Genomic DNA, 25,948 nt, shown 5'->3' on the forward strand with positions numbered 1-25,948 from the left:
TCTGATTCATGATCTACGCTTTTCCCCCATGACCGGGAATAAGTAACATTTTAACAATATGCTTTTTAGTTGTAAAGAAAAGTCCCTGCTAGTAAATATGTGCTTCATCTTGATACAACTTGATCACGTCTTTTCAATTCTGGATTGATCTCTGTTTCATTGCCGAATGAATGTAAACGGTCATTTTCAAATATATTTATTTTTCAACATGTTTTATAGGTGTTTCATTTAGGAACAGATTTCCTACTTCCAGAATTGTCAGGGACATTTTCCCTGTGGTCCATGAGGATCTCCACCACTAAAACATATTGGGGACATAACGGCAGAAGATTGAAAGTCAGTTTATGATATCATGATACATGTTCCAAATTATTGCTATAACGAGATAATGAATAAATTTATCGAAAAACTGATGGCGCTAGAAATCCCAATAAGTCTATTCAGACTTAAAACGAACCAAATAAGATTGCTAGAAACATTCATACAAAATGTAAGAAATTGACCTAAAGCAGAACAAAACATGAGAACAAATACAACGAACAAACAATTCTAAAAATATCAGCATATTTTAAAAAATTGATACTTTTAATTTTTTCTGCATTTTCCTATTTTTTTTATTCGCATAATCAGACATGAAAATACATTCTAACCTACCTAAGATTATTAATGACAAAACTACGTTGCCTCTTCATACTTTTCATATTCATACTTATTTGAGATCAATACTTGTGCAAGATATTAAAATGAATGTTTTAGAAAATGTTCTAGTTTTATTTGTATACAAACAATTTTGACTTATTTATAAATTTTTACGCATGTCAATTTACAATCTACTTCAAGTTGACGTCACGCTGTCATCTTTTGAGGTTAAGTCTGTTTTGATTTCAAATAACAGGTATTTTCTATGCTATTTCCACAGAACTTTATTTTAGTAAATTCAGAAGAAATCTTTTAATATAATTAACAAGTCGTTTATTGGTTTATTTTCTTTTTTTCCTTGACGATGGACTCCTTTTCCTTGATATAGAAGCTCATAAAGGTTAACGCTTATGGAGACTTTATTATTCTGTGGTGGAGACCATGTCACAGAATAATAAACAATCAGAATGCCCACTCTGACTCAAAGTCATTTTACTTATCTCCAATATCTTTTTCACTGAATTACTGTTACAATAAAGTCTTTTGTTGTTTTAGTTGCAAATCCAATTGCCTTGGAGTTTTCACTGAAAAATATATGATTGAAATATCCGCCAAAGTACATAACATGAAAACCAAAACGGAACGGGACATTTATAATACATCCAATCTGTTATGGAAATTAGTCAGATTGCAAGGGAAAGGCCCAGGTCTAGTTCGTCAACCGCGAAACCCAAGGCTTTCGGTGTGATTTATTATGTAGTACACAATGGAAAACGTACAAAAGTATGTAAAAATGGATTTATGAAAACCTGTGGATACACTGCAAAGCAGTGTTACCGTTTGTCCCATCTATTGCAACTAAATGAAACCCCAACTGACAACAGAGGAAAAAACGTTTCAGGAAATGCAATACCTGGATCCGTACTGTCTAAATTAAGGGTCCATGTAGAATCATTCCCCACCAAAGTACATCACTATACAGGAAAAGAAAGAAAGTATTTTTCAGCTAATATGAATTTAAAAATCATGTACGACATGTTCATTAAAAAAGAACATAGTTACCTTATTTCAACATTAGGAACTGAGAAAAGGCTCTCCTACAAGTTTTTTTGGACATATTTCAAGGAAAACTACCATTCTATTGGCTTTGCCCAACCAATTATAGATGCATGTGTTACATGTGAGGAACTAAATTTAAAAATAAAAAGTCCTGTTTTGAATGAGAATGCAAAGCGAACAGCTGTCGCTGAGCTAACAGTACACAAGCGTAAATCTAAAAAGTTCTATGCATCACTGAAAGAAGTGACCACGCAGTGTGTCAGTAAGCCTGAAGAAAATGTTGGCATCTGCATAGATTTTATGGCCAACACATCTCTACCTTGTATTCCTGTCCAAGATACCTATTACCTTAGACAGCTCACTGTAAACGTCTTCGGTGTGCATAATCTCGGGACACGGGAATGTACAATTTTTATCTATCGTGAAGGTGAAGGGAGTAAAGGCTCAAACGAAAGTTTGTACTATGTTAGATTGGTACATAAAAAACAAAATTGGCAGTGGTGTAAAAAACCTTTATCTGTTTGGGGATTAATTCTCATAAAATATTCTGTTTGTATATTGATTGTTTTCCTTAGAACTTCTTAAAGTTTCTTGTTTACGGCAGAAAGGGAACATGTCCTTAACACAAACAAATTCTCTACCCTCTTCTCTTAAATATTTAAATATTTTATAAGTATGTAGTAGTCCAGAATGCCCAATCACATAAACATTAAATGAAAAAAAAAATTAATACCAGTAGTGTGTTTTAGTTTACCAATTTTTTGTCTCTCCTGAAAAATTGGCAAAACTGGACTTGTTGCCTTTCTGCAGTTAGCGATTCGTTGGTTTTCCAGAGGACAAAATGGATCAAACAGAAAAGCAATCAACAGATACAGGAACAACAATATTAGCGGCGTCGATTGAAATAGGTTACAGCTTATTTAGGTTCAAAAGGTTCGTCTGAATCTCTAAATAAAGATATTTCGTATGAAAGTGTTTTCTAATGATAGTAGGATTCGTAATTGCAATAAAATACTTACGTTCGTTGCTATAGAAGCTGGAGCAGAACTATGGTGTCTGTGGGAATCGAATAACAGCTGCTGCTTTTCGTTATCAGACAACGGAGAGTGAGCGACATCTCTTAACCTATTCCTAAGAGCTGTGTTTTCTTCTGTTAAATGCTCCAGTTGAATATTAGATTCCTCCTTAAAAGACTAACACGTAATAAATATAATTTATTGAAAATATAAAAGATATTTGTTTAAAAAAAGATAATATAACAGGCGTCTGCAAAGCCCAACTCTTTTTACTGTTCAATAAATTGTTTATATGTTATATTAGTTCTGAAACTCTTTTCTTGTGGCATATTTAACATAGATGTTTTTATATGAATTATACATTTTATATTTGCTTTCACGTTTTAATTTTTAATCCGGAAATCATTTTCAAAAAATTCTGAAATAAAAATGTATTTAAAAATAAAATGAAAAAGACAGTCAAGATTTCATTTCACGTACAAATCGTCTATCTGTTTATACGTATTTCGCTTTAATAAAGCTCATCAGAACAGTTATTCATAGGCGTTCTCAACGTGAAAATTAATCTTTGCTGTCTTCAGGAAGCAACGATAAAATGGCTTCGAAACGGACGCAATAGCGACATCTGATATTAAATCCGTAAAATAGTTTCGAAACACAATTCAGATAACTGCCTTAATCTGGAGCCTTCTAAAAATTGCAAGGCATAGCCAGACGTTGATAAAGATGTTAATAAAAATGTATTTATTACATTCATATGTAGGATATATTTGCATCCTCTCCAATAAAACAGAAGATTTGAGATGTGTGTAATAAGAATAAAAATTAAATAAAATGACAAGATTCAAGTATTGCCTTTGGATTGATCGAAATAAGCGCAAAGATTTTATGTTTGCGATTAGAGATGTTCTGAATTGTTTCTTTTTATGATTCGGTTTACGGAATCGGTTCCTTATATTCGTTAATTTCTTAATTACACATATAATTACACCAAAAGTTTTACATTTCCTTGTTTTTTAAAGTTTTTTTTTTTTCAAAACTTTAATTTACTCTCACGCAAAATTCGAATTGAACATTGCATTCATACGATATTATATATTCATCTCAAGGGAATAAGTTTAAAAATAGCGGATATTGATATCGAAAATTCTATACTACTATAACATGAAAAATATTATTGTTTTAAGCAACACTTTACAAGTTTAAGGCTTATCAGGATTATATATGAAAAATCATAAAGATTGTGTTATCAATAGTTAAAACATTTAATTGAACTCTAAATATAGTAACGTATTGTTTCTTTCTAATAAATTTTGACTAATTTATACATTTATTGAACAATTTGTCAATACACTGTCATTAAGAATTTGGTAGTATGATAAAAAATATTAAGTACTTCCTTAGTTCACGCAAATTATTAGTCCTCAAGATGGATCTCGTGGATGTAAACAATGACAACGTTTTAGTAAACGAATCCAAAAAAATTGCTCACCTTTAACTTCTGTATTTCCTTTTGTAAAATATTCAGCTGGCCCTTCTGCTCGCCTAATTGAAGAGCCAAATTAGTCTTCTCCTGAGCCATCTCTTGCAGTTGTTTTCTCAGATGTAACAACTCCTCTTCTGAAAGGGAATCCACTGAATGGTAAGGATTCTCGCCAGAATCTAGTTGATTGTTGTTACGGGTAATTCCTACGAATTTAAAAATTATAAACAAGTTAAAATAAACGTTCTTAAAAATATTACAAAAAAGTCTTTGCTCCAGAGCTCAAAAAGATCTCGGTAAGATAACCCAAGCACCTTAACAGAATATTTAAGACCTGAATATTTCCTTCAAAGAGAATATATTAATGAGGAGGCAGAAATAATGATGAGGAAAAGCACTAAAATCCATGAAAAGAAAGAAGATCTTGCTACTATCTTAAGAGTTATTTATAAGATATGTGAATGTGGAAGAAATCTCAAAAAAGGTCCTAGAGACTGTTGTGGAAACTACAGATGTATCTCAATAACTATTTAGTAATTTTAGCCGATGATACGGACAAATCCTAAAAAACGTAATAGAAAAAAAATAGCAACAAGCAGAATTGCGAGCTTGAAGATCATGTATCAGTCGTATTTTTGCTAGAATTCAAATAAAAACAAAAGGGTTAAGGAAACAAAACATTCAAAACAAAAATATTTGTTGAGCTAAAAAAACCTTAAATAAAGTTCAACTAAAAAACTGGAAATCCTTAATATTAGGATTATAAATAATACAATCATTGAAGCAGTAAAGCAACTGTTTGTTAATATAATACAAACTATTTTGTTGTAACATGCTGAAGCGTGCAGCTTCCTAGAAGCTATTGGGAAGAGAATAAGTAAGCATTTGGACTCTGGATATATAGAATAATTGTTAAAATTCCGTGGACTGATCTAATTGCCAACGGGAAAGTGTTCAGACGAATGAATGGTATGTGCAAACTGTTGTTTACAACAAAAAGTCGAAAGCTAAAATATCTTGGACATACTATGAAAAACAAAGAAAAGGGTTACTCCGAATTATTATCAAAGGAAAAATATACGGTAGAAGAGCTCCTGGAGAAGAATCTTCTGGTTTGCTTGCTACCTTGCGAAAGTGTTAGTAACAAACAAAGTACGAATTACACTAACGATTACCAACGTACAGAAGAGATAGGATACCCTAAAAGTAGATAAATTAGTTGTCGATGTTCTAGTAGGACATGATACAAGAGAAAAGAAACAATAGAATAAAAAATTCTAGACAAAATAATATACCACACATCTGTGAAAGGCATCGATTAAAAGTAAAATAATATGTAAAGAGTTCTACGAGACACTTAATTATTCTGGAATCTACGTAATCGACTTTATTAGATACCGTATTTTATACAAAATACTCTACGAAATAGGAAAAAAAATTGTACGAATTAGGAATATGTCCATGCACACGACATGTACACGCAAAGTAAGTACATTCCCAGACCTAGACGAAATTTTCGAAAAGCAACCTAGAGAGATTTTTCCGAAGACCTTGGCAACGGTGGTTTAACGGTGCCGTACCTACTTGTAACTATTAAACAATTAATCACAAGAGGCATCCGAGAGGAATACATTTTGGGATCGAACAATAAATGTGACGATAATGCCTATGTAGAGAATAGTGATCCTGATATCGCTAGGGAGCATCTGGAAAAATTAGACAATATGTGCAGAGAACGATGAATGTGAACAACTAGGAATCTAGAGTTCAAGAAGTCAAGCAGATAACTTGGAGCCAATTAAAAAACTTTCCGCGAAGCTCTACTGGTCACAACAGATAAGACAGCTTCCAGAATAATTTTTCTATAGCTCTGCCATATGCGATATCAACAGCATACACGGTACATTAAAAAAATTAAGCAAACTATACCAAGACGCATGTTTTAACACATAATTCAGAACAGAATGGCACTGTTACAAACAAAGAACTATCAACTGCTATGACTGACATCAAAACGGGCAAAGCACCCGGCTTTGAAGAAATACATTTTGAATTACTTGTACGATGTGGCAAAACAACGCAAAAGTGGCTTACCGAACTATATTCAAACATATTATCAACAAGAATCTCACCAAACGTTTTTAAAACTTCAAAGATAATCACCATATTGAAACCAAACAAGTCAAGCGAGAAGCCAAATAGCTGCAGATAAATAGCTCTCTTAAACTGTTGCTATAAACTTCTGGAGAACCTCAATGGAATACGACCAAAAATCTTAATATCATTTCCACATAGCAATTTGGCGTTAGGTCAAATAGAAGCTAAATAGACCAAGTATTAACTCTTACTACACACATAAAGGCTGGTTTTTAAAAAAAAATCAGTTGTCTTCGTAACTTAACTGCTGCTTACGACACAGTTTAGACGGAAAGTCTTCTCTATTAAGCTGTTACGGTCGTTCCATAGTGAGACGAATTAACAACATGCTACGCTGTTTATCTTGCTCTAGCTGTCTAACGTAAAAACTTTGAAGCCACCTAGAAAACCATGACAGATGATTTGACATAATAAACTCTGAATAAATACTTAATAAGGCTCATACCAAACCTAAATACGAGAGAAGATAGCTGCTCCCATCTCAACAGGAAACCAAACCACCAACTGGAAGTCTCTTTTAATAATACTCTGTTTAAACACCAAAAGTATCCTAAATATCTTGAAGTTACTTTGGAACCCTATCTTTAAAAACGTATTGAAAATACCGCCTACAATATTCTGTGGAGCTTCGGCAAACATACTACTTCGTCGCCGAGTGATATACTTCGTGGCCGAATATTGCGCTCCAGTTTGGTTGAATAGCACAGACTCTTAAATGATTGGCACCCCTACTATCTAGAACTGTCAAATCTACTCTACTTTCTCGCTTCCAACACTTAGCCATATAGCTCGACTCTCACTGCGCACATAGGAAGTTACGGAATATAATAAAACCACGAACAACCCAAAACTGTCCATCCACTAGGATTTACCCTGGACACAAACCGACTGCAATATCGAAAGCCGCCCTGTCGTCTTGTTAAACAGCTCGCTGACGACGGCCTCGTCATCGGTGCTAAATGATTGGAATTGTGGAATAAAAATGCTCCCTGCTACCTACAAGATTCGATAGATCTATCATAAATGACCCATGGTTTTGATCTTCTCCGTCATGCATTGAAAAATCTGAGCAGAAATAAGACTGTGCAGCTGCAAATCGATACATTCATCATCTCGTGTGATGACGAATGTATTGAAGAAAAGTGAGGTAAGAGCATATTTTAGCAACATAATGGACTTTTTCACTTTAACGCCCGTGTATCTGGAGTGGATAGCTGCATATAATTCAATATATAATATAAAATTACACACACTACACATTTAAAATGGTTTATATTACCATATATTGCCATAGGCCAAAGAAAATATGATATGCTCTCCTTCAAGCCATCCCGCAAGGAAAAATATTTGGAAAACGAGGTCCAGGAAGAAGAACATCTTGGTTAAAGAACCTCAGAATCTGGTTCAATACAACATCTGTGCAGCTTTTCCGCGCTGCTGCAGATAAGATAAAGATTGCCATGATGATTGCCAATATTCGTAACGGATAGGCACATCAAGAAGAAGAAGAAGAAATAAAATAAAACAAGTCTCATGGTAAGAGTAAGAAACTAATCAATTAGAAATATATGCATAGTAGACGTAATTGACGAATGAGAAATGCGTCGTAAGGACAAAAGTTGATACAGGTAAAGAGCAGATAAGTTGATACAAGTAGTATTCGAAAATAGCCCCAACACTCGTCGACCACTATTAAAACCCACCAAACAAGAAGATATTACAGAAAATAAAAAAAACCTAAATTACTTACCTTTCTTATCATTTTTCCTGCTTTCTCCAATTTTGTCTATTCGATCTCTCGATGAACTCTTCCTCGGCTTGGCACCTTTCGCAACCTTGGGCTCCGCATCTAGATTGGTCACCGAAGAAGCCCTGGACAGATTGTCGCCTATATTCTGACCATCTATTTTCGTATTTTGTCCTCTACGAAATATAGCTTTTATACTTTTCATGGTTTATAATACTAAAAAGGCACTCTCGGTCGATTCTAGTTTACTATAATAAATAGTATTTTTCGGTATAGTTTAGAGGCACTTTGAATTGGTCACAAATTTAAATTTGTTCGTTATGTTTCGTTTCGTTATATTTTTTGGCACTTATTCGAGTTTTTCTATTTTTTTGTAGTTTTTTTTTGTAAATACTTATAAAAAAATACAATTCTTAGCTTTTCTATTGTAACTCTTCTTAATTATGTCTTAAGATTGGTCCCTCTTTAATTGTTCTTTAAAAAAAAAGTTAAAATAAGTACTTCGTCAATTGATTTGGTTTAGGAAATTGATCTCTTTTATATTTTACACTGAAGGTACATATTATTCTTTTAATTTAACATTGATCATGTGATGAATGAATCAAGCTACGTATAAAATGAAGAAAGGTGAAGGAGTTGGATCAAATGGTATATCTAGAAAAGACAAAATACTAAAGAGAAACAAATTGTCTAACAAATCTAAAAGCTATGTTAGAATAGAAAGGACTTATGAATGTGTACCTCCCTTTAGTTGTTGAGTAACGTGAACGAGTTGATTTGCTGGTTTTAATTTTTTGTGGTTGTAAAGCGGTCGTACTGCAACTAATTGTATGATTGTACGCCTTACATATGTCCTAGGGACAGGCAGCTCTCTTATATACAAGCTCCCCATCAACACTCGATAGATACCTGATTTATTTGACTCATATCTCTTGTATCAAGGCGAGATAGACCCTTCTCCTACCAAAGCTGATTTCTTTTACTAAAAGCTTCGTCTGGAGGATTCTGACTGTTCTAATTAGGATTTATTTGGTGCAAAGACACAGTCATCCGTGAGTAGAATTTGCCTCTCTGCTCGTTCCCTTTATATTTTTATTTTTAGACTCAGAACAGTCACAAGAGTTCTCTTGTGGGCTATATCTTTTTCCCTTCATGTTCATTTGGTTTCCACGAGGTGATGCTACCAGGTATGGCACTGGTCCCATATCGTACCAAGACTATAATTCCCCAGAGTTCACCAGCACTCTGGGACATCACGATAATACTGATCCTTATGTGCCATATATCGCATGGATACGATGGTGTATCTCGTGTCGAAGATAAGAACTTCTCCATCCAGTTTCTTCTGTGCGATGACTTAATCAGTTTAGAGTTTCCTCGCACAGTCCCGGACCGTTACTCTAATTTCTTTTGATTATTTGTTCCCTATATGAATACGCTTGATGTTAATGTGGTATAATTTTTCCATGCTGGTTATTGGATACATTTCGCGAATGGTTTTACTTGATGGTTTGAGTTTTTCTGAATCTTTCAGTAGAACAGTTAGATTCATTTTGGCTTCCAGGTTTATTTTGAAAATTTCGTAATTTATTATGCCCGCTGCCCACTAATTTAATGGCTTATATTAGCCTTGTTTTATAATATGGTCCAAATATAAAACATTTCCGTGTTTAATAAGGTTCGCTTTGGATATTCGGTCTTCTTAGAACCTCTTCATTTGTAATGTAGTTCACCCATGGCATTTTGAGCAATCTTCTAAGACACCACATTCTGATAGATTCTACTCGATTCAGGATCTTACTTTAAATGACCAGGTCTCACTTCCCTACATCAGGATGGGCCATATGACAATGTAGCACCTGTATTCGAAGGTGTAAAGGAATTTCACGCCGGGGAGTAAAAGAAGCAAAGAAATTAAAAAATAATGTAAACATATAATAAATACATAAAAATATTGACTACAAACGCATACCTTTCTATATTAACTTTATATTAATAGATTAATTAAACTCATCTCAAACTTCTGTAACGAGCTTCATTTCTTTCTGTATACTTCTGTGACATGTATCGCATGGATACGATGGTGTATCTCGTGTCGAAGATAAGAACTTCCCCATCCAGTTTCTCCTGTGCCGTGACTTGTGAATCAGTTTACGAGTTTCCTCCCAAGGTCCCGGACCGTTACTGTAATTTATTTTAATTATTTGTTCCCTATATGAATATTCTTAGTGGTAATGTGGTATAATTGTCCCATGTGGGTTATTGGATATATTTCGTAAATAGTTTTACTTGATGGTTGGGATTTCTTAAATCTTTCAGTGGAACAGTCAAATTAATTTTGTCTTCCAGGCTTATTTTGAAACATTCGTAATTTATTTTGTCCGCTGCCCACTAATTTAATGGTTTCTATTAGCCTTGTTTTATAATATGGTCCAAATATAAAACCTTTCCCTATTTCATTAGGTCTATCAGTTCTCTTTGGATATTCGATCTTCTTAGAACCGCTTCATTTGTAATGAGGTTCGCCCATGGCATTCTGAGCAATCTTTTAAGACACCTCATTCCCGAAACATTCCACACTATTCAGGATCTTACTTTAAATGACCAGATCTAACTTCCCTACATCAGGATGGGCCATATGTAGCACCTGTATCCGATGGTTTAAAGGAATTTCGCGCCGAGAAGGTAAAGCAAAGAAATTAAAAAATTATGTAAAAATACAATAAATACATCACAATATTGACTACGAATGCAAACCTTTCTATATTTACTTTATAATAATAGATTAGAGTCATGTCAAGCTTCTGTAAAGAGCTTTATTTCTTTCTGTGGCGTAAATTTTGTTAATATATTTGTTTTTTCAGTGTAGAACATAACGATCAAATTCCTTAAACCAACAAAATATTTCGGTTCCTCTCTGAAATTGTTTTCTGCTACCTACATCTGACTATTTACCACTTCATTATTAAATAATTCCAACTCTTTAAATTTAACACTCGCTGGTAGTACGTGGGCAGAATGCGTACACATAAACAAACGAAATAATCGTGAGAAAACAACCATTTGATATATCGTATAGTATTTAAATATTAAACTTTTCAAACGCAGCTACCTGTTAATTAAATGTTTGGCTTCTAACCTTGAAAGCTGAGACAAATCGCTGTGATAAGTGGTTGGTATAATTTTGAATTATGTAACACGTAATGGTACTATTTAAAATGACATTAGCTTTGAATTTATCGTTATGGACATTTGCTCGGGTTGAGTCATATTACACGTGTGTCATATTTTTAATAAATAAAGTAAGTATTGTAGTTTTGCCATAATAAAGTATTTTTTTTAATGGGTACTGAATTATCCATATTATATTCTAAAATACGTATTAAACTCATAAGATAAAGTGCTGCAATTTGCATTGTGTCACTGACTGCAAGACTTTGTCAGTCTTCTTCTTCATTGGTCATACGTGACACTTATTCATATCCATAATTTTGTCGTGATTTTATTTTTTTGTCAATGTTATTTTTTGTTTTTGTTCGTATTTTAATTTCTTCTTTGTATTGGAAATGTATCAATTGTTTATACTTACATAGTTTCATTTATATTTTATCATATAAAATTTATATGAACATACATCAATATATTAAGTGATGGATTCGACCGATACTTGATAAAAATTCATTTGATCCTACAATAAAACACTAAAACTTCGGTTTTTAACACTTCCACAAAATATATTTTAAATTCAACAGCTGTTTAGGCCAGAGTGCCTTTCTCAAGCGAAGTATTTCACTTGCATGATTATAAATCATGTAGAAGCTATTGAGTTTTTATATGAGAGATAGGAAAATTGGTTCTTTGTGGAAATTACTACTTACATAATTGTCCAGAAGGCTCGCCTGCTAAATGCACTGCTAAACTCTTTCAGTTGTTATGATAATCAAAAGCTATAGATTTGATTTTTAGGTATAAATCGTAATCGTGTGATGGTTGAAAAGTCAATTGATCGGCCATTTCAGAATAGTACTCTTCATACTGTAGTATCCTGTTGATTTAACCCTCCATTCCACGGGTGACTTTCTTGTGACACAAATACACGGGTGGCGTCTATCAGGACCAAATTTAAAACAATATTCTCCTTATTAAAAAAAAATTTTTTTTTAATATTTTTAAGGAAACTTACTGATGTAACGTTGTACTACCTAAATGTACATATAATATTTCTATCAATATATATTTTTATAGTTTACTGCGAAATAACTAACACTATTATTTTTTTACAAGAGTTTATTAAAAAAATCATGAACGGCAAAATACAAACCAAAAATATAAAAGAAGACAATATTATTATTCTATATACTTACAGTTATACAAGTAAAAAGGATACATCCAAAATTAAAATTAGAAACAGAAAATAGAAGGGGTTAAATTATGTAAATTTTCTTTCTACATGATCAGCACAAAATGCTTTTATATGTTCCATACATAACCAGTTTTTGTACAATTGGCAAAAATACATAGTTTTTCTTTTTATATAATACTTATACATCCCTGTTTTCGTGGGGCTGGGCCATCCCTCGTCATTTGCTCAATTTCAGAAAATTGTGCAGCAAGTAACTGTGATGTTCTCTATATACGCATATTTAGGGCTCGTATTTTCATATTTTTCTGGACTAACGCAATTCCTAAAGACTTCCTAAAGAAACAATCGACGAGAAAACCGAAATTCTGCATTCGTATTATTGGATCTCAGTATATAATAAATGCATTTATAGCTGCAATATTAACCAAGCCATAGTACAAAACAAGAAACGCCCACCCACGGGTGGGGTCTGTCAGGATACTTTTGCAGGTAGCGATTGAAGGGATTCATACAATTTCACCAAATTATGCTAAAATGTACTATTCAGTGCTATTAAAAGGTACACCAAGTCTAGGAAAAAAATAAAAAAAAAATTTAAAAAATTAAGCAATTTCATTTATAGTTGTACTGATAGACCCCACCCGTAGGAAGGAGGGTTAATGTTATTTTTTCATGATTTGTGGAATGGCAATTGCATTGCCGTTAACGATTATTTAGCACGTTTTCACTGGGAGTCCATTTTTAATATTACAATAGATAATAACCTAGCACTTACTCAGTTTCATGGTATATTATTATAATCTAGAAGTGATATCATTTAATTAAAAAAATAAAAAATATCCGTGGAAAAAATCAACACCTACACTATTCAATTCAGGTGACCTATAACACTATCTATGTTTTCAGGATTGAGAACAGAAAGCTCACAATTTAGAAATAATTACTATAGGGATTATATTCGTGTAATGGAAGACAATATGGGAAATACTTCGAAATGTTTCTGGAAATTAATTAACAACAGACGTAAGTCATTTAGATTACTTTTGAGTATAATTACGTTGACTAGCTAAAAAAATGTCAACATGTTTGCTAAAACTTTTGGTAAAGTATTTTAAAATAAAGATCATGATGTTGATATTCCAGATTACACATATAAACAAAATTGCGTGGATATCATTCGTTGTTGGGTATCTTGTACTGATATGTCATTGTCACTATATAATGATCTATGGTGCCACAGATGTTTACCATCATATTATAACAATATTTCTAATTTTATTAATGAGCAACCGTCGTACTGGCGCCTATGTTTTTTTGTCTTTATCTCACATTCTCCTTACATGTACAACTGACGAAGTGGTTACCAGAATGAATTATGTTGATACGAACAATAAAATAATGTTTACAACACATTTTACATTTTTCTGCCATATCATAAACTTAAATAATATTATGTGATATTATCTTGAGTATTTACCGTCTGAATTGTACGAGGTTGATTCATAAAACATAGGTTATCAACAATATATAGAAGGTCGTTAGGATCTTGGAGGACGTTAGTTGTCAAAGTAAAACAATGGTTTATAGAGACTGGTGAATGAGTTCGAGGGGTCAATAAGGATAATAGAAATCAGAAAACAAGCAAAAATAGTGTTTACATTTTTTTCGGATCAGGTGAACAACGATTGGTCTTACATCGATCGCTTGCAAGCAATTAACAGTAATAATAACAAAGATACTCTAGACGAATCAAAAGAGAAATCTATATAATTGTCTACTACCTAAACTACAGATATTTTAGTTACAGAAAAAAACACACATCGTGTTCTTTATAACATTAAGTGACCATCTTCATGGCGAATGTGTATGACATTACCTACACTAGAAAAAGGATAAGTCCAGACATATAAAAGAATATGTATACCTGTATGTAATCACTTTTAAAATATTGAAAAGCATCGTTCTTTTTTATAGGTATCTTGTAACCATCCATAGAAAGTTTAATGCCATGATTGGTGGAATTAAAGAAGCAACCAAAGAATAAAAAGGATAAAATAAGCAATGGTTAACAGATTACATATGGGGTTAGACACAGGAGAGAAAACAACTGAAAGCTACAGGACTGACGCATGATAATAAAAGAGTTGCAGGCGTCTGTAGTTGCAATTCTAGAGCATTGAGATAAACAACTTTTTCAAAAAGGTAAAAACTCATATTATACAAAAAAACATTAAATTAAACATTCAATAGATGTAAAGAATACTGTAGTAACGTGATGATGGAGGAGAATGTAGGAGACCTACCAAATCAAGAAGGCAAAACTTTTAAGAAGGAACCATGCATGCTCCAAAATGAGGTCGAAGCTGGTACAGATAATATTCTTATAGTGCCGTGCACCTATAGTGCGACATGCAAAAGATGTGCTCCAGTGTTATTTATGCATGTCCAGTTCTTTATGTTCCGTAGCCACGACATTTGTTTGCAACCTACTCCCCTCTTGCCTTCAATCTTTCCCTGGATGATTAGTTGAGGGATTGCGTATTTTTTTCCTCTCAGAAAATGGCCGAGGTATCCAATTTTTCGTACCGTGATCAAATTGAGTAGTTCCCTCTCAGTATTTGCCTTTCTTAAGACTTCCTCGTTTCTCACCCTACCTGTCCATGTCCATGGTATGCGGAACATTCTACATTTCGAAGGCCTCCAACTTATTAATGGAAGGTACTCTTAACGTCCATGTTTCCATGCCGTATAACAATATGGACCATACATAGCATTTAACCATCCTGTAGCGGAGATTGAAGGAAAGATTGCGGTTACATATTAGCGGTTTAAATTTGATAAAAGCTTGTGTTGCTTGTTCGGTACGGCATTTTATTTTTTGTTGGGGATCCCATTGGTAATTTGTTATCATTCCCAAGTATTTAAATGTTTTCACTTGATCGATTGGAGCATTATCTACTTGCAGTTGTATTCTTAAAAGTGCGTTTTTTCTTATTGCCATGCATTTAGTTTTCCCAGCATTTATCTTCAAGCCATATATTTTTTCTACGGTGTTTATTTTATTTAACATCAACTGCATATAATGTTCGTTGTCTGTTATTATCGCGGTGTCGTCGGCGTAACGGATGTTATTTATCGGGAACCTGTTTACCTTTATTCCACACTCAGAGCCTTCCAGTGCCACAGATAATATACCCCATTGAAATGATTTGGGTTCCGATGACATTCGAGTGGATATGATAAACTAAGGCTGCCAAAGAGTATGGCCGATATATAACAGAGAGCTATTTAAATACTAATCGTAAATACAGAAAAATCCAGAAAATTTCACATCACAGCTTACCGGGATGATCTCCTGTGATGGTAATATATAGCGAAAGTCGAACGTAAAACAGGTAGATGCAGATTCTCATAAGATATGTAGGCCACATTGTCGTAACGACAGTATGTCTAATGCAGTCCTAATATGCAGGGATAAATAAATTTAAAAAAATTGAATATAGGAAAGATCGTCATAACGTGATGACATTAGGATACTTAACAGGTTAACAACTAAGAAGACTGATTAATGGACAATCTATCATCCTACAAACCAATCTCATCGTGTCTAGCCTTGAGCTAGGAAAAATAATCGGGTGTTACTTTGCATGGATTTCCCTGTTTCAATCATTATGGATCTCTAATGAATTTGGTATCACTAAAACAACAATCCTGGCTACCATTAGAACGGGCCCCTACATCGCGGACAGCGAACAGTACACCAGTTTCTATTTAATGTGTCCAATCATTAGGTAAAATAAATGTTGCTTGAATCAGCCTCGTATTCGACGTTATCTTGACACTATGCTGTATAATAAGCAAATAAACAACTTATAATTGGTGCCATTTAAATCAAAACCATAGGAACTTTAATTTGAAGTTTAACCTTTGCTGGACTGATGATAAATGTGTTTCATTCATAATGGATTCCAATAATAATACTAACAACAATACATACATACCTGCAATTTATAATAAATATCGTCATACTTTTCTATTTGCTAAAGGCAGTTATGCGCCATTACAAAAAAATTGCTGAATGATATATCGTAAAAAATTGTTTGTTAATACTGCTGGTTGTTCGAATCGATAAAACTTTCATGGAAATTAATAATGGAAGTGCAGTTTTTGATATAAGCCTACGATATCATATAATCAACAAAGAAATTGGAAAAGGGTTCAAAATGTTATGGAAATAATATGGACACTGAGATGGAACCGAACAAGAGCTTAACAAGAACGCGAACTGGACGATGGATTTAATGATTAAAACAAAGGTCTGGAATTTGCAAAAGAGACTCAACTGACTAATGTAGACACAAAAAATGGAAGGAATAATTTGTTTCAAATCAGTTTTCATTTAATTTCCTGTTGACTACATACCATTTGGGGATCGGTATGTTACTATTATTATATCAATATCATTTGTACGTCTTGCTTAATATTGTATTTGTTTGTTTTGGTTTACTGTTTATACTTTCATAGACAAATACAAAAAACTCCTTAAAGTCCATATGGACGAGGAATTGCATTCAAAATACGAAATTTTAAGTCCAAGAGTTACGAAAAGTTATAGATGATATAGGTACAATTTCACATGGTAAAAAAAATATCAAAACCAATAAAAGAAGAATTGCTCAAACTTTTGATCGATTCTGTCCTAACATATGGGATGGGATCAGGAACAAAATAACAAGAAGACAAAAGACGATTGGCAGAATCTGTCAATTAATAAATCGTAATATAAGAGACGTGATTTACCAGAAGACTTAGCTCTAGATAATATAGCCTGTATAGATGGTTTCTGTGATTTTCTGGGTTTACACTTTGGTTTTTAGAAAAAAATGGAAGTAATAAATTGTATTGGTCTAATAAGAATCATAAAAATGTCAAAAATCGCGCAACGTTTATTTATTTAACAGCTTTATAGAAATTGACTTCATTTGTAAAAATGCAAAAATAAATACATTTGTATGCGCTCTTCACCTTGAAAATGCATTTTGATTTGTGTTGATAGAACACTTTGATCAAAAGATATCGAATTTTTAGCGTCGAGTTGATACAAATTATTAAAAAAAAATTATTTCGTGCGCGTAACTAACGTTCAAGATCGTCGGTCGCTTCTAGGGTTGTTTCTGAGAGGACGGTTCAGTCTACACAAAAAGTGCGCATGTGTGTTCAAAATTATCTCAGCTACATTTCTTGTTCGAAACATTTTTTCTACTGTTACAATTAATGTAACATGTTTTATTTGTTGTCAAATTCAATTTCATCGATATAAATTGACAAATATTCTGATTTTCGAATTCGAGATTCTAGATCGAGTCATTAGGTGGTGCATGGAGAGTGACCATAAACTCCTCCAAAGCAAAACTTATTTTATTCAAATCTTCCAATTGTCGTGATGTTCATGGCCGGATAACCCTGCTAGGAGAAGAACTTATTCTCAAAAACTCGATTTCCTATGTGGGAGTTCATTTTATCAGGAGTCTCAACTGGAAAACCTGCATTTAAGACACCCTAGACAGGATAAGAAAGACGTCTCAACTCCTGGCAGCGCTGTCCGGTAAAATGGGCAGGACGTCATCTAAAACATTATTGCACAGCTACAAAACGTTTATAAGACCGTGAGAATCATAAAAAACGGCAAAAATCTCGCCACGTTTTTTATTTAACACCTGTAAAAAATTTAAGTTTATTTGAGGCAAAATACAAAAACTGCATACAAGAACGCTGAATACTATACCTTTAAAACGCATCTTGATTTTTGTCGATAGGTCACTTGATTCAAAAGATATCGAATTTTTACCGTCGAGCAAATTTTAATGAACATTGATTTCGTGTGCGTAACTGACATGAAAAATCGACGGTCGCTTCAAGCGTTGTTTCTAAAAGAACGGTTCATTCTACATAAAAAAGGCTTATAAACAATTTTGTTTAAAATTATCTCAGCTACATTTTTTATTTGAAACATTTTTTTCTACAGTGTACAGATTCTTGGTAAATTGATTTTTTCTTCGTTTTTACCCCCCTGCGAAGGGGGTTTTAGGAGGAAGCCCGGGGGTAAAAGTGGTAAACTTTTTTGCATATTTTTTGGTTTATGAGTATCCTATTGTATAGAAAGCCAAGTTTTGAAATTGTTTATGCATTCTTGTTGCCAATTCTTGTTGTTCTAATGCTAATTCTAATTTCAATGGTTGTTTTTTTTTCAATTATTTATACAAATTATATAAGTACATTTTATTTAGAAAGTCTTCACCAAAAAGTAAAAAGTTGTATGGCGACGCTTTTTTTGAGGGATATACAAAACTCATTTTTTTGGTAATTTTGACATTTTAATCAATGTTTAAACAATGATCCCGTTAAATTAAACCGATACCTTTCATGAAAGAATCAGTTTTGTTCGCCTAAACCTTGATTTGGAAAAGGTCCCAATTTGAAACCTAATACTACACATTTTTTTTATTTTGACTGGGCTAATAGGATTACAAGTAGCTATGTGCATAAAGTTAGCAAAACATATGACTCTGAACCTATTTTCTCATGCCATTTTCGTATTTTCAATTAAAATTCCAATTAAATATAGTAGGCAATGGCTAGAAACCAATTGGAAATTTAATAGCGTTAGTTATGTATTTCGGTATAAATCGATATTAAATTTATATCAGTATATCTCCAATTAAATAAAAAAGAAATTTGGCAAAGACCAACGTGTTTGTAGTCATATATTAAAAATCTTAATAAACGAGTGACTAAAGTTACTTAATGTGCACATATGGCGCTTGGATATTTGATATGCGAATTTATTGTTTTTTACTTATATAGGAATTTTATTACTGATATTCGTGGAAAATTTACTCGTGTTATGAGATGCTGCAACACAGCTTTAAATTTATATCGTGTATGTATCTAAATATAAATTTTTTGTAAGTACACAGCTGACAGCTTTATTTACAGAGTCCCAGATTAAGTGCATTGCCTTACTACTTGTTAATGTTTGTTCTCAAGAAGTTGTAAAGCTGTTGATGACAATATTTTTTACAGATGTACTCTTTAGACTCAATTAAGTTACAAAGAGTGTATAGAACGATGCTTTTAACCCTTTAGCGGATACTGAAATTACTGGAATTCATTATGACAATGTTTCCTTGTGACATCTCAACTCTCAATTAAATATCTCGTTCGGAACAAATTACACTTATCTAAATTGTTTCCTTCACATAAGACATGAATCCCACAATACTGGTGGCACAAAAGTGACACAACTTTACTGAAAAGGCATAGAAAATCTTTTAAAATGAGGGTTTGAAAAACGTCTGTTCGTCAGCAGTAGAAAAAAATGTAGCTAAGATACATAATTTTAAACAAAAATGTTTATTAGTAGTTTTTCTGTAGAATGAACTCTCAGAATAACAACTGAAACGACCGGCTATTTTAGAATGTCAGTTACGCGCGCGAAATCTTTCTTTCTCCCCTTCTGTTACCCTATCAGGGTGTCGGATGCGCGCGAAATCAAAAACAGGTTATTTTGTCTGCCTACGCCGGAGCAGTCATATTATTTCCTTTTTTTTTTTAATTTTGGCAGTAATTTTTTTCTTTTAATTTAGTCTGTGGGGAACTGTTTTGGAATACACCTTTCTAGTAAAAATTACTTTGACCCAACAGAATAAATTAAAATTTTCAGCTTGGCAGTCAACCTGTTAAATAAAATTTGTATCTCGACGGTAAAAATTCGATATCTTCTTTTGAGACTGTTCTATGGACAAAAATCAAAATGGGTTTTAAAAGTCAGTTTCTACAAAGCTGTTAAATAAATAAACGCTGTGCGATTTTTGCCATGTTTACGATCCTCATGAGATTAATAAAATTTATCAATTCCATTTACCAGGCACTATGGAATTTCCACTACTACAGCCTAATCTTCAAAACCTCTAACCTCTAAATGAAATTTAGATTTTGAGTTTTGGTAACAAAAATATGAAGCATTTGAAATATGCGTATAAAAACTCTGAATTTAAACTTTCACATTACAAACGATCTAAAATGTTTAAAACTGATTCTTTTCGATTGCACAAGTACGTTTTTTCAGCTACAAATTCCACTCTCAATGCCGTCTTAGTGAAAGCATTCCCGTGACGTGAGATTCTTTTTAATGTAAAAAGTTTAAATTCAGCGTTTTTTAGACATATTTGAAATGCCTCACATTTGTTGCCAAAACTTAAAATCGAAATTTCATGTTACAGCTTTTGAAGATTGGGCTCTAACAATAGAAATTCCACAGTGACTGATCAAGGGAAGTGATAAATTTTATTGATCTCATGAGGATAGCAAAAAATTGCAAAAATCGCGAAAAGTAAATATATTTAACAGCTTTATAGAAACTGACTTGATTTGCGCCAAAATGTAAAAAATTGTCTACGAAAGCTGCACTCTTCACCTTTAAAACGCATTTCGATTTTTGTAAATAAAACACTCTGATCAAAAGATATAGAATTTTTACCGCCAAGTTGATACAAAAAATTTTATTTCAAAAATTGATTTCGCGCGCGTAACAAATTCAGAATCGCCGGTCGCTTCACGCGTTGTTTCTAAGAGAACAGTTTCTTCTACACAAAAAGTGCTAATAAACATACCTACATTTCTTGTTTGAAACATTTTTTTCTGCGGCATACAGATTTTTGGTAAATTAATGTTTCCCCAACCCCTGTTTAAGGGGGAAGCCGACGATATTTATAAGAATTAGGTAATTTGTTTATACCACATATTTATTTATATTTTTTAAAAACTGCGACAATTTATCTATGAATTGGTGTTAAAATAATATGGGTTATTAAAAACACGTACATGTGCTACCAATTTTAAATAAAAAATGTATTTTTATAATAAATTTGTTGTTAACTGATATAAATAATATAAATAATAATTATAATTTATATCGTTTTAGTAAATTTGTTATTACTCAACGTTTTCTAAAAATAACGATAATAAAAAAGTAATATTTAGCTTAATAAATGTTTATAAGAAATTGTTTAAACAAATTATTGGGTAAAATAAACAATTTACGAAATAACTGACTGTATATCTGTAATCTACGCGAAAAGCTTTCCCAAATTAAAAAACAAAACATCAATTTTCGTCGTGGAATAGAGCTGGAGATGGAAAGACTTTTATAAATTTTAATGTTACTGAAAATAGCAAAATCAAAGCTTAGGTGAAATAAATCAGTGAAACCGTAGCCTAGGATTTGTCAAATGCTGCTTTTTGCTTTTTTTAATATTTATAGGTTAATGGCCAGGTGAATTTTTGAAAAAAAAAAGGGCTAACTTTGCCCCTAAGGTTCGTAAGACACTTTTCGTTTAATACGTGAAAAAATGTGTACATTTCGAATTAAAAAAATGAACTTTCTAAGGGTTAATGGGTCATAGGTATCGTTAAATGTTTATAACTGTAAAATTTCAAAATCTTGCAAATTCATTTATCAATATTTAACCTAAACTTTCTGAATATTACAAAAAAAGCTGTTGGGATAAACGCATTCAATTTTATATAACAATGAAACACTGAAAACTTTGTTTTTAAAACTTCCACAAAATTTATTAAAATATCTTATCATTACAGCTGTTTCGGCAAAGTGCCTTTCTCAAGTGATCTATTTTTGTTATGTGATTACACTTTATAATTTTTAACGGAATAGGTTGAAGAGGGGAAAAGTGTTTGACTCAAGTTGGTCATTCAGAATTATGTCTGTGATTTTTAATTTGTTAATTTCCCTAGATTATAATAAAGATAGCTTAAGGCCTTTTTTTTGGATGTGAAGAATTTGAAATTCGTCATTAAAAGAATGATTATAATCTAGAAGGTGAAGTGCGTATGTAGAATCTGTTTTTCTATTATTGAAAAGTTCTACCCATTTGACCGATGTAAGTTTTTGGGCAGTCGCCACATTTAAGTTTGTATACCCCACTGTGTAAGTGGGGATAATTCAATTTTGCAATAAACTGTTGAGCGAAACTTCTCAAAAATTGTTTCCCTTAAGACTACCGACATACCAAACATTTTCACAAAAAATAAATGTTTTTAAGCATTTTTAACAAATGTATTAAAACAATGATTTAAAAAACCATTTTTTTGTAATTTGCTAGGCAAAAAATTGCCAAAATGACTTTAATAACTCTCAAATTGAAGGTTTTTACATGCTTTTTCAGTAGACAAATCTCAATAGTGAATAAAATTCATTGGCTTTAACCTACAGTCTTTAATTCTGAACAAGATCCTAATTTGTTTATATCTAGTTTATAAGTGACAAATGGCAGAAAATATTTTGTATATTTTATATCGTATACTATCATAACTAAATTTACTAAGGATCCTATTAATCATAATTTAAAATTAAAAGTGAAACTGGAACAAACCATGAAGTGGAGATATCCAGGAGTGGCTAGTATACCTGTTGAATACAAAGCACGTGGTGTTCGTGTGTATTCAGGTATAAAAAATGCTTATTAACAGCTTAAAATTTTTATTTTAAAGAAGATCTTTTCGGAATTGAATCATTCCATCATCAGTTTAATAAGAAGTTGTTAAAAACATTGTATGGCTACATAAAAACATTGGAAGGACATCAGTATTAAAAAACAATCCTCATGGTATTTATAAAGGTAAATGCAATAGACTGTTAACGTTGTTGATTAATAAAAACTGAAAATGGGGGGCATCTTACATGACCCCCTGGAGCTGGTGAGGTTTTATCGACTTACATTACCTCTGATCTGAGCTGGAGTCTAGGGCTAACTGATTCAATTCCGAAAAGATCTTTAAAATAAAAATTTTAAGCTGTTAATAAGCATTTTTTATACCTTAATACTCACGAACACCACGTGCTTTGAATCATAATTTACTAAAGATCACTGTATCGGTGAATGTCTTCGGAAAATTTCAATTTCTCTGGTCTAATTACATTAGGTGCCTATATTGTGCGAAAGAATACTACAAGTAAGACACATAGCTATATTGTTATTTGAATTCTTATTAGAAAAAGTATCACCGAAATGCAAGAAAGTATATACTCATCTATCAGACGGGTGCCAGCAAACTATTTTAAGGATGAACAATGAATATTAAACAAAAAACGTTTTAAGCACTGTATATTCATTATTCCTGACACGCTTTCTCTTGTTTCGGAATGCAATGGCGCCAAAACCGAATGGATAATTGTCGAAGTATTCTTTTTTTAGTGAAGTATTTAGTACCAGTCAAATCAAAATTCTTTTAAAGTTTTACAATGCTCTCGGCTCTTGGAATATATTAAGCTGAATAGTCGATTATCGAAAGAATCTAGCAGACGGTTTTTTAAACAATGGGTTAATACTTCCACGTATTGTTTATGTGGGTTGTGGTTTTAAAAAAGTCTAATAACGTTTTCGAATTGACACTTTGTGGCTTAATTTGGCATTAATCCTTTTGTGAATAAATAGTAATAAAATTGTGTATCAGAAAAAAGAGAAACTAGATGAGAAAATGAATGTAAATTTCTTCACGACCATTAGTAAATGTATTATTTAGGAATGAATTTTCTTCTTCTTGGTTTATTGCTCATATGTCTGTTTTACTTCAGTTTTTAGCCCCAACTGTTCTGTTTTCTATCAATATTTCTATATGTTGATGCAATTTTATTTTTCCATAGGTTTATTTAATTTTTTCCACATCTCGACTTTTCTTTTATCTGCCTTATTATGAAAACTGCATCCGTGCACGATCTTCCGGTCCAAACCCCTTGCTGTTCTTCTTGCAGAGTTATTCGTTCATTTATTTTTGTTGCTATTACTCTTGTTGTTAATTCGATATTTAAAAGATCCATTTCATGATAATTAGTAAATTATTAGGGGTCTGCCTTTAAGAGCGTAGGCGCAAAATTTCGGGCCAATGCTTTTTAAATGCATTCATTTTTTTCGAATCCTGAGAAAACTAATAAGTATTTTTGAAAAATTTAAACGCAGAATGAAAGATTACATTATTACTGAGGGCCGAAAGTTCCTGAAAACTTCTACAATGTTTATTTTAATAAGTTACAGGGGTGAAAAAGAAGAGAAAATTTAGTGTAATTTTTAATTTCAAATATCTCATTCAAAGAAACTTTTTGTTTATTCTAAGGGACTTTCGGTCCTCAGTAATAATGCAATCTTTCATTCTGCATTTAAATTTTTCAAAAATATTTATTAGTTTTCTCAGGATTCGAAAAAAATGAATGCATTTAAAAAACATTGGCCCGAAATTTTGCGCCTACGCTCTTAAGAGAAACAGGTAGTAAATAGACTAGAGGAAGAAATAATAAAATATTAGATAATCCAGTCAAATAGGAGAAATAAAAGACTAGAGAATCCAGAAAAGTATATAGGAAGAGTGCATATAAAGAGAGATCAAGACTGGTTCGATGAAGAATGTAGGAATGCTTTGGGAAGAATAAACAAGGCAAAAGTTCGGTCAAGTGCGTACGTACCTTTAAGGGCAACAGATCTTTTCAGATCAAAGTGAAAAGCAGACGAAAGAGGAGGCAAGAAAGAAAATTTAAACCAAGTCTACCTGAAAAAAGAACAGGGAAATCACGGTAGTTATGGGCGATTTCAATGCAAAAGTCGGCACGGGAAGAGCTGGAACAATAATGGGAAATCAAGGAATAGGGGAAAGTAACGATAGAGGAGATCGTCTAATACAATTCTGCTAAGAACAAAGTCTAATAATCACAAACACGTTCTTTAACTTACCTATGAACCGGTTATATACTTGGCGCTCACCAGCAGATAACCCGGAAAAAGTGGTAAGAAACCAAATCGATTATATAATAATTAAGTAGATAATTAATTAAGTAGAATTAAGAGAGATATCGTAACACCATCAAATCAGTTAAAACATACCCAGGAGCAGATGTCACATCAGACCATAACCCACTAATCGCTAATGTCACCCGTAAGTTTAAACGTATTAGAAAACCCCAAAGAACTCCAAAATTAGATGTTAGAAAACTGAAAGAAGCTGAAATAAAAAACAAATTCCAACAGAAAATATACGCAAACTTTGATAAATTAGATACTAACACCTACGAGATAAACCAACAATGGGAAACATTAAAAAACTGCCTCCTCGTTGGATGGCCGACGAAATACTCGGCAGGATGGACCAAAGAAGACAAGCCAAGAACAGAGTCAGTCACAATTACAAAATCTTTAACAATTAATTCTGAAAAATGATGAGAGAGGCAAAACAAACTTACTATGAGGAAAAATGTAAAGAGATAGAAGATCTTCAGAACAAACACGACCTATTCAACCTAAATAAAAAAGTTAAAGAAATGGCAGGATTGCAAAAAAGAAACCACAACACAACTCTTTTAGATAAAAATGGAAATACTATGATACCGACTGACGAAAAGCTAAAACGATCGAAAGAAT

The 25,948-nt window shown here is 32.6% G+C and overlaps 1 protein-coding gene across 6 annotated transcripts in view; it reads right to left on the reverse strand.

Moving 5' to 3' along the window:
• spdi (sperm antigen with calponin homology and coiled-coil domains split discs) overlaps nucleotides 1–25,948 on the reverse strand; it is a 308,154-nt gene that overhangs the window by 37,859 nt on the left and 244,347 nt on the right. For 4 of the 6 annotated variants that reach the window (XM_072538257.1, XM_072538256.1, XM_072538253.1 and 1 more), the window contains exons 5-7: nucleotides 8,105–8,277; nucleotides 4,207–4,403; nucleotides 2,718–2,891 (exon numbers count right to left, since the gene is read on the reverse strand). In XM_072538257.1, the coding sequence (XP_072394358.1) occupies nucleotides 2,718–2,891; nucleotides 4,207–4,403; nucleotides 8,105–8,277 (544 nt within the window). Of the gene's footprint in view, nucleotides 1–2,717; nucleotides 2,892–4,206; nucleotides 4,404–8,104; nucleotides 8,576–25,948 lie in introns of all 6 variants that reach the window. The other 2 variants (XM_072538255.1, XM_072538259.1) reach the window with 2 other exon arrangements.

This window comes from Diabrotica undecimpunctata, chromosome 7, assembly GCF_040954645.1.
Source record: "Diabrotica undecimpunctata isolate CICGRU chromosome 7, icDiaUnde3, whole genome shotgun sequence".
In the NCBI taxonomy this organism is placed as follows: domain Eukaryota; kingdom Metazoa; phylum Arthropoda; class Insecta; order Coleoptera; family Chrysomelidae; genus Diabrotica; species Diabrotica undecimpunctata.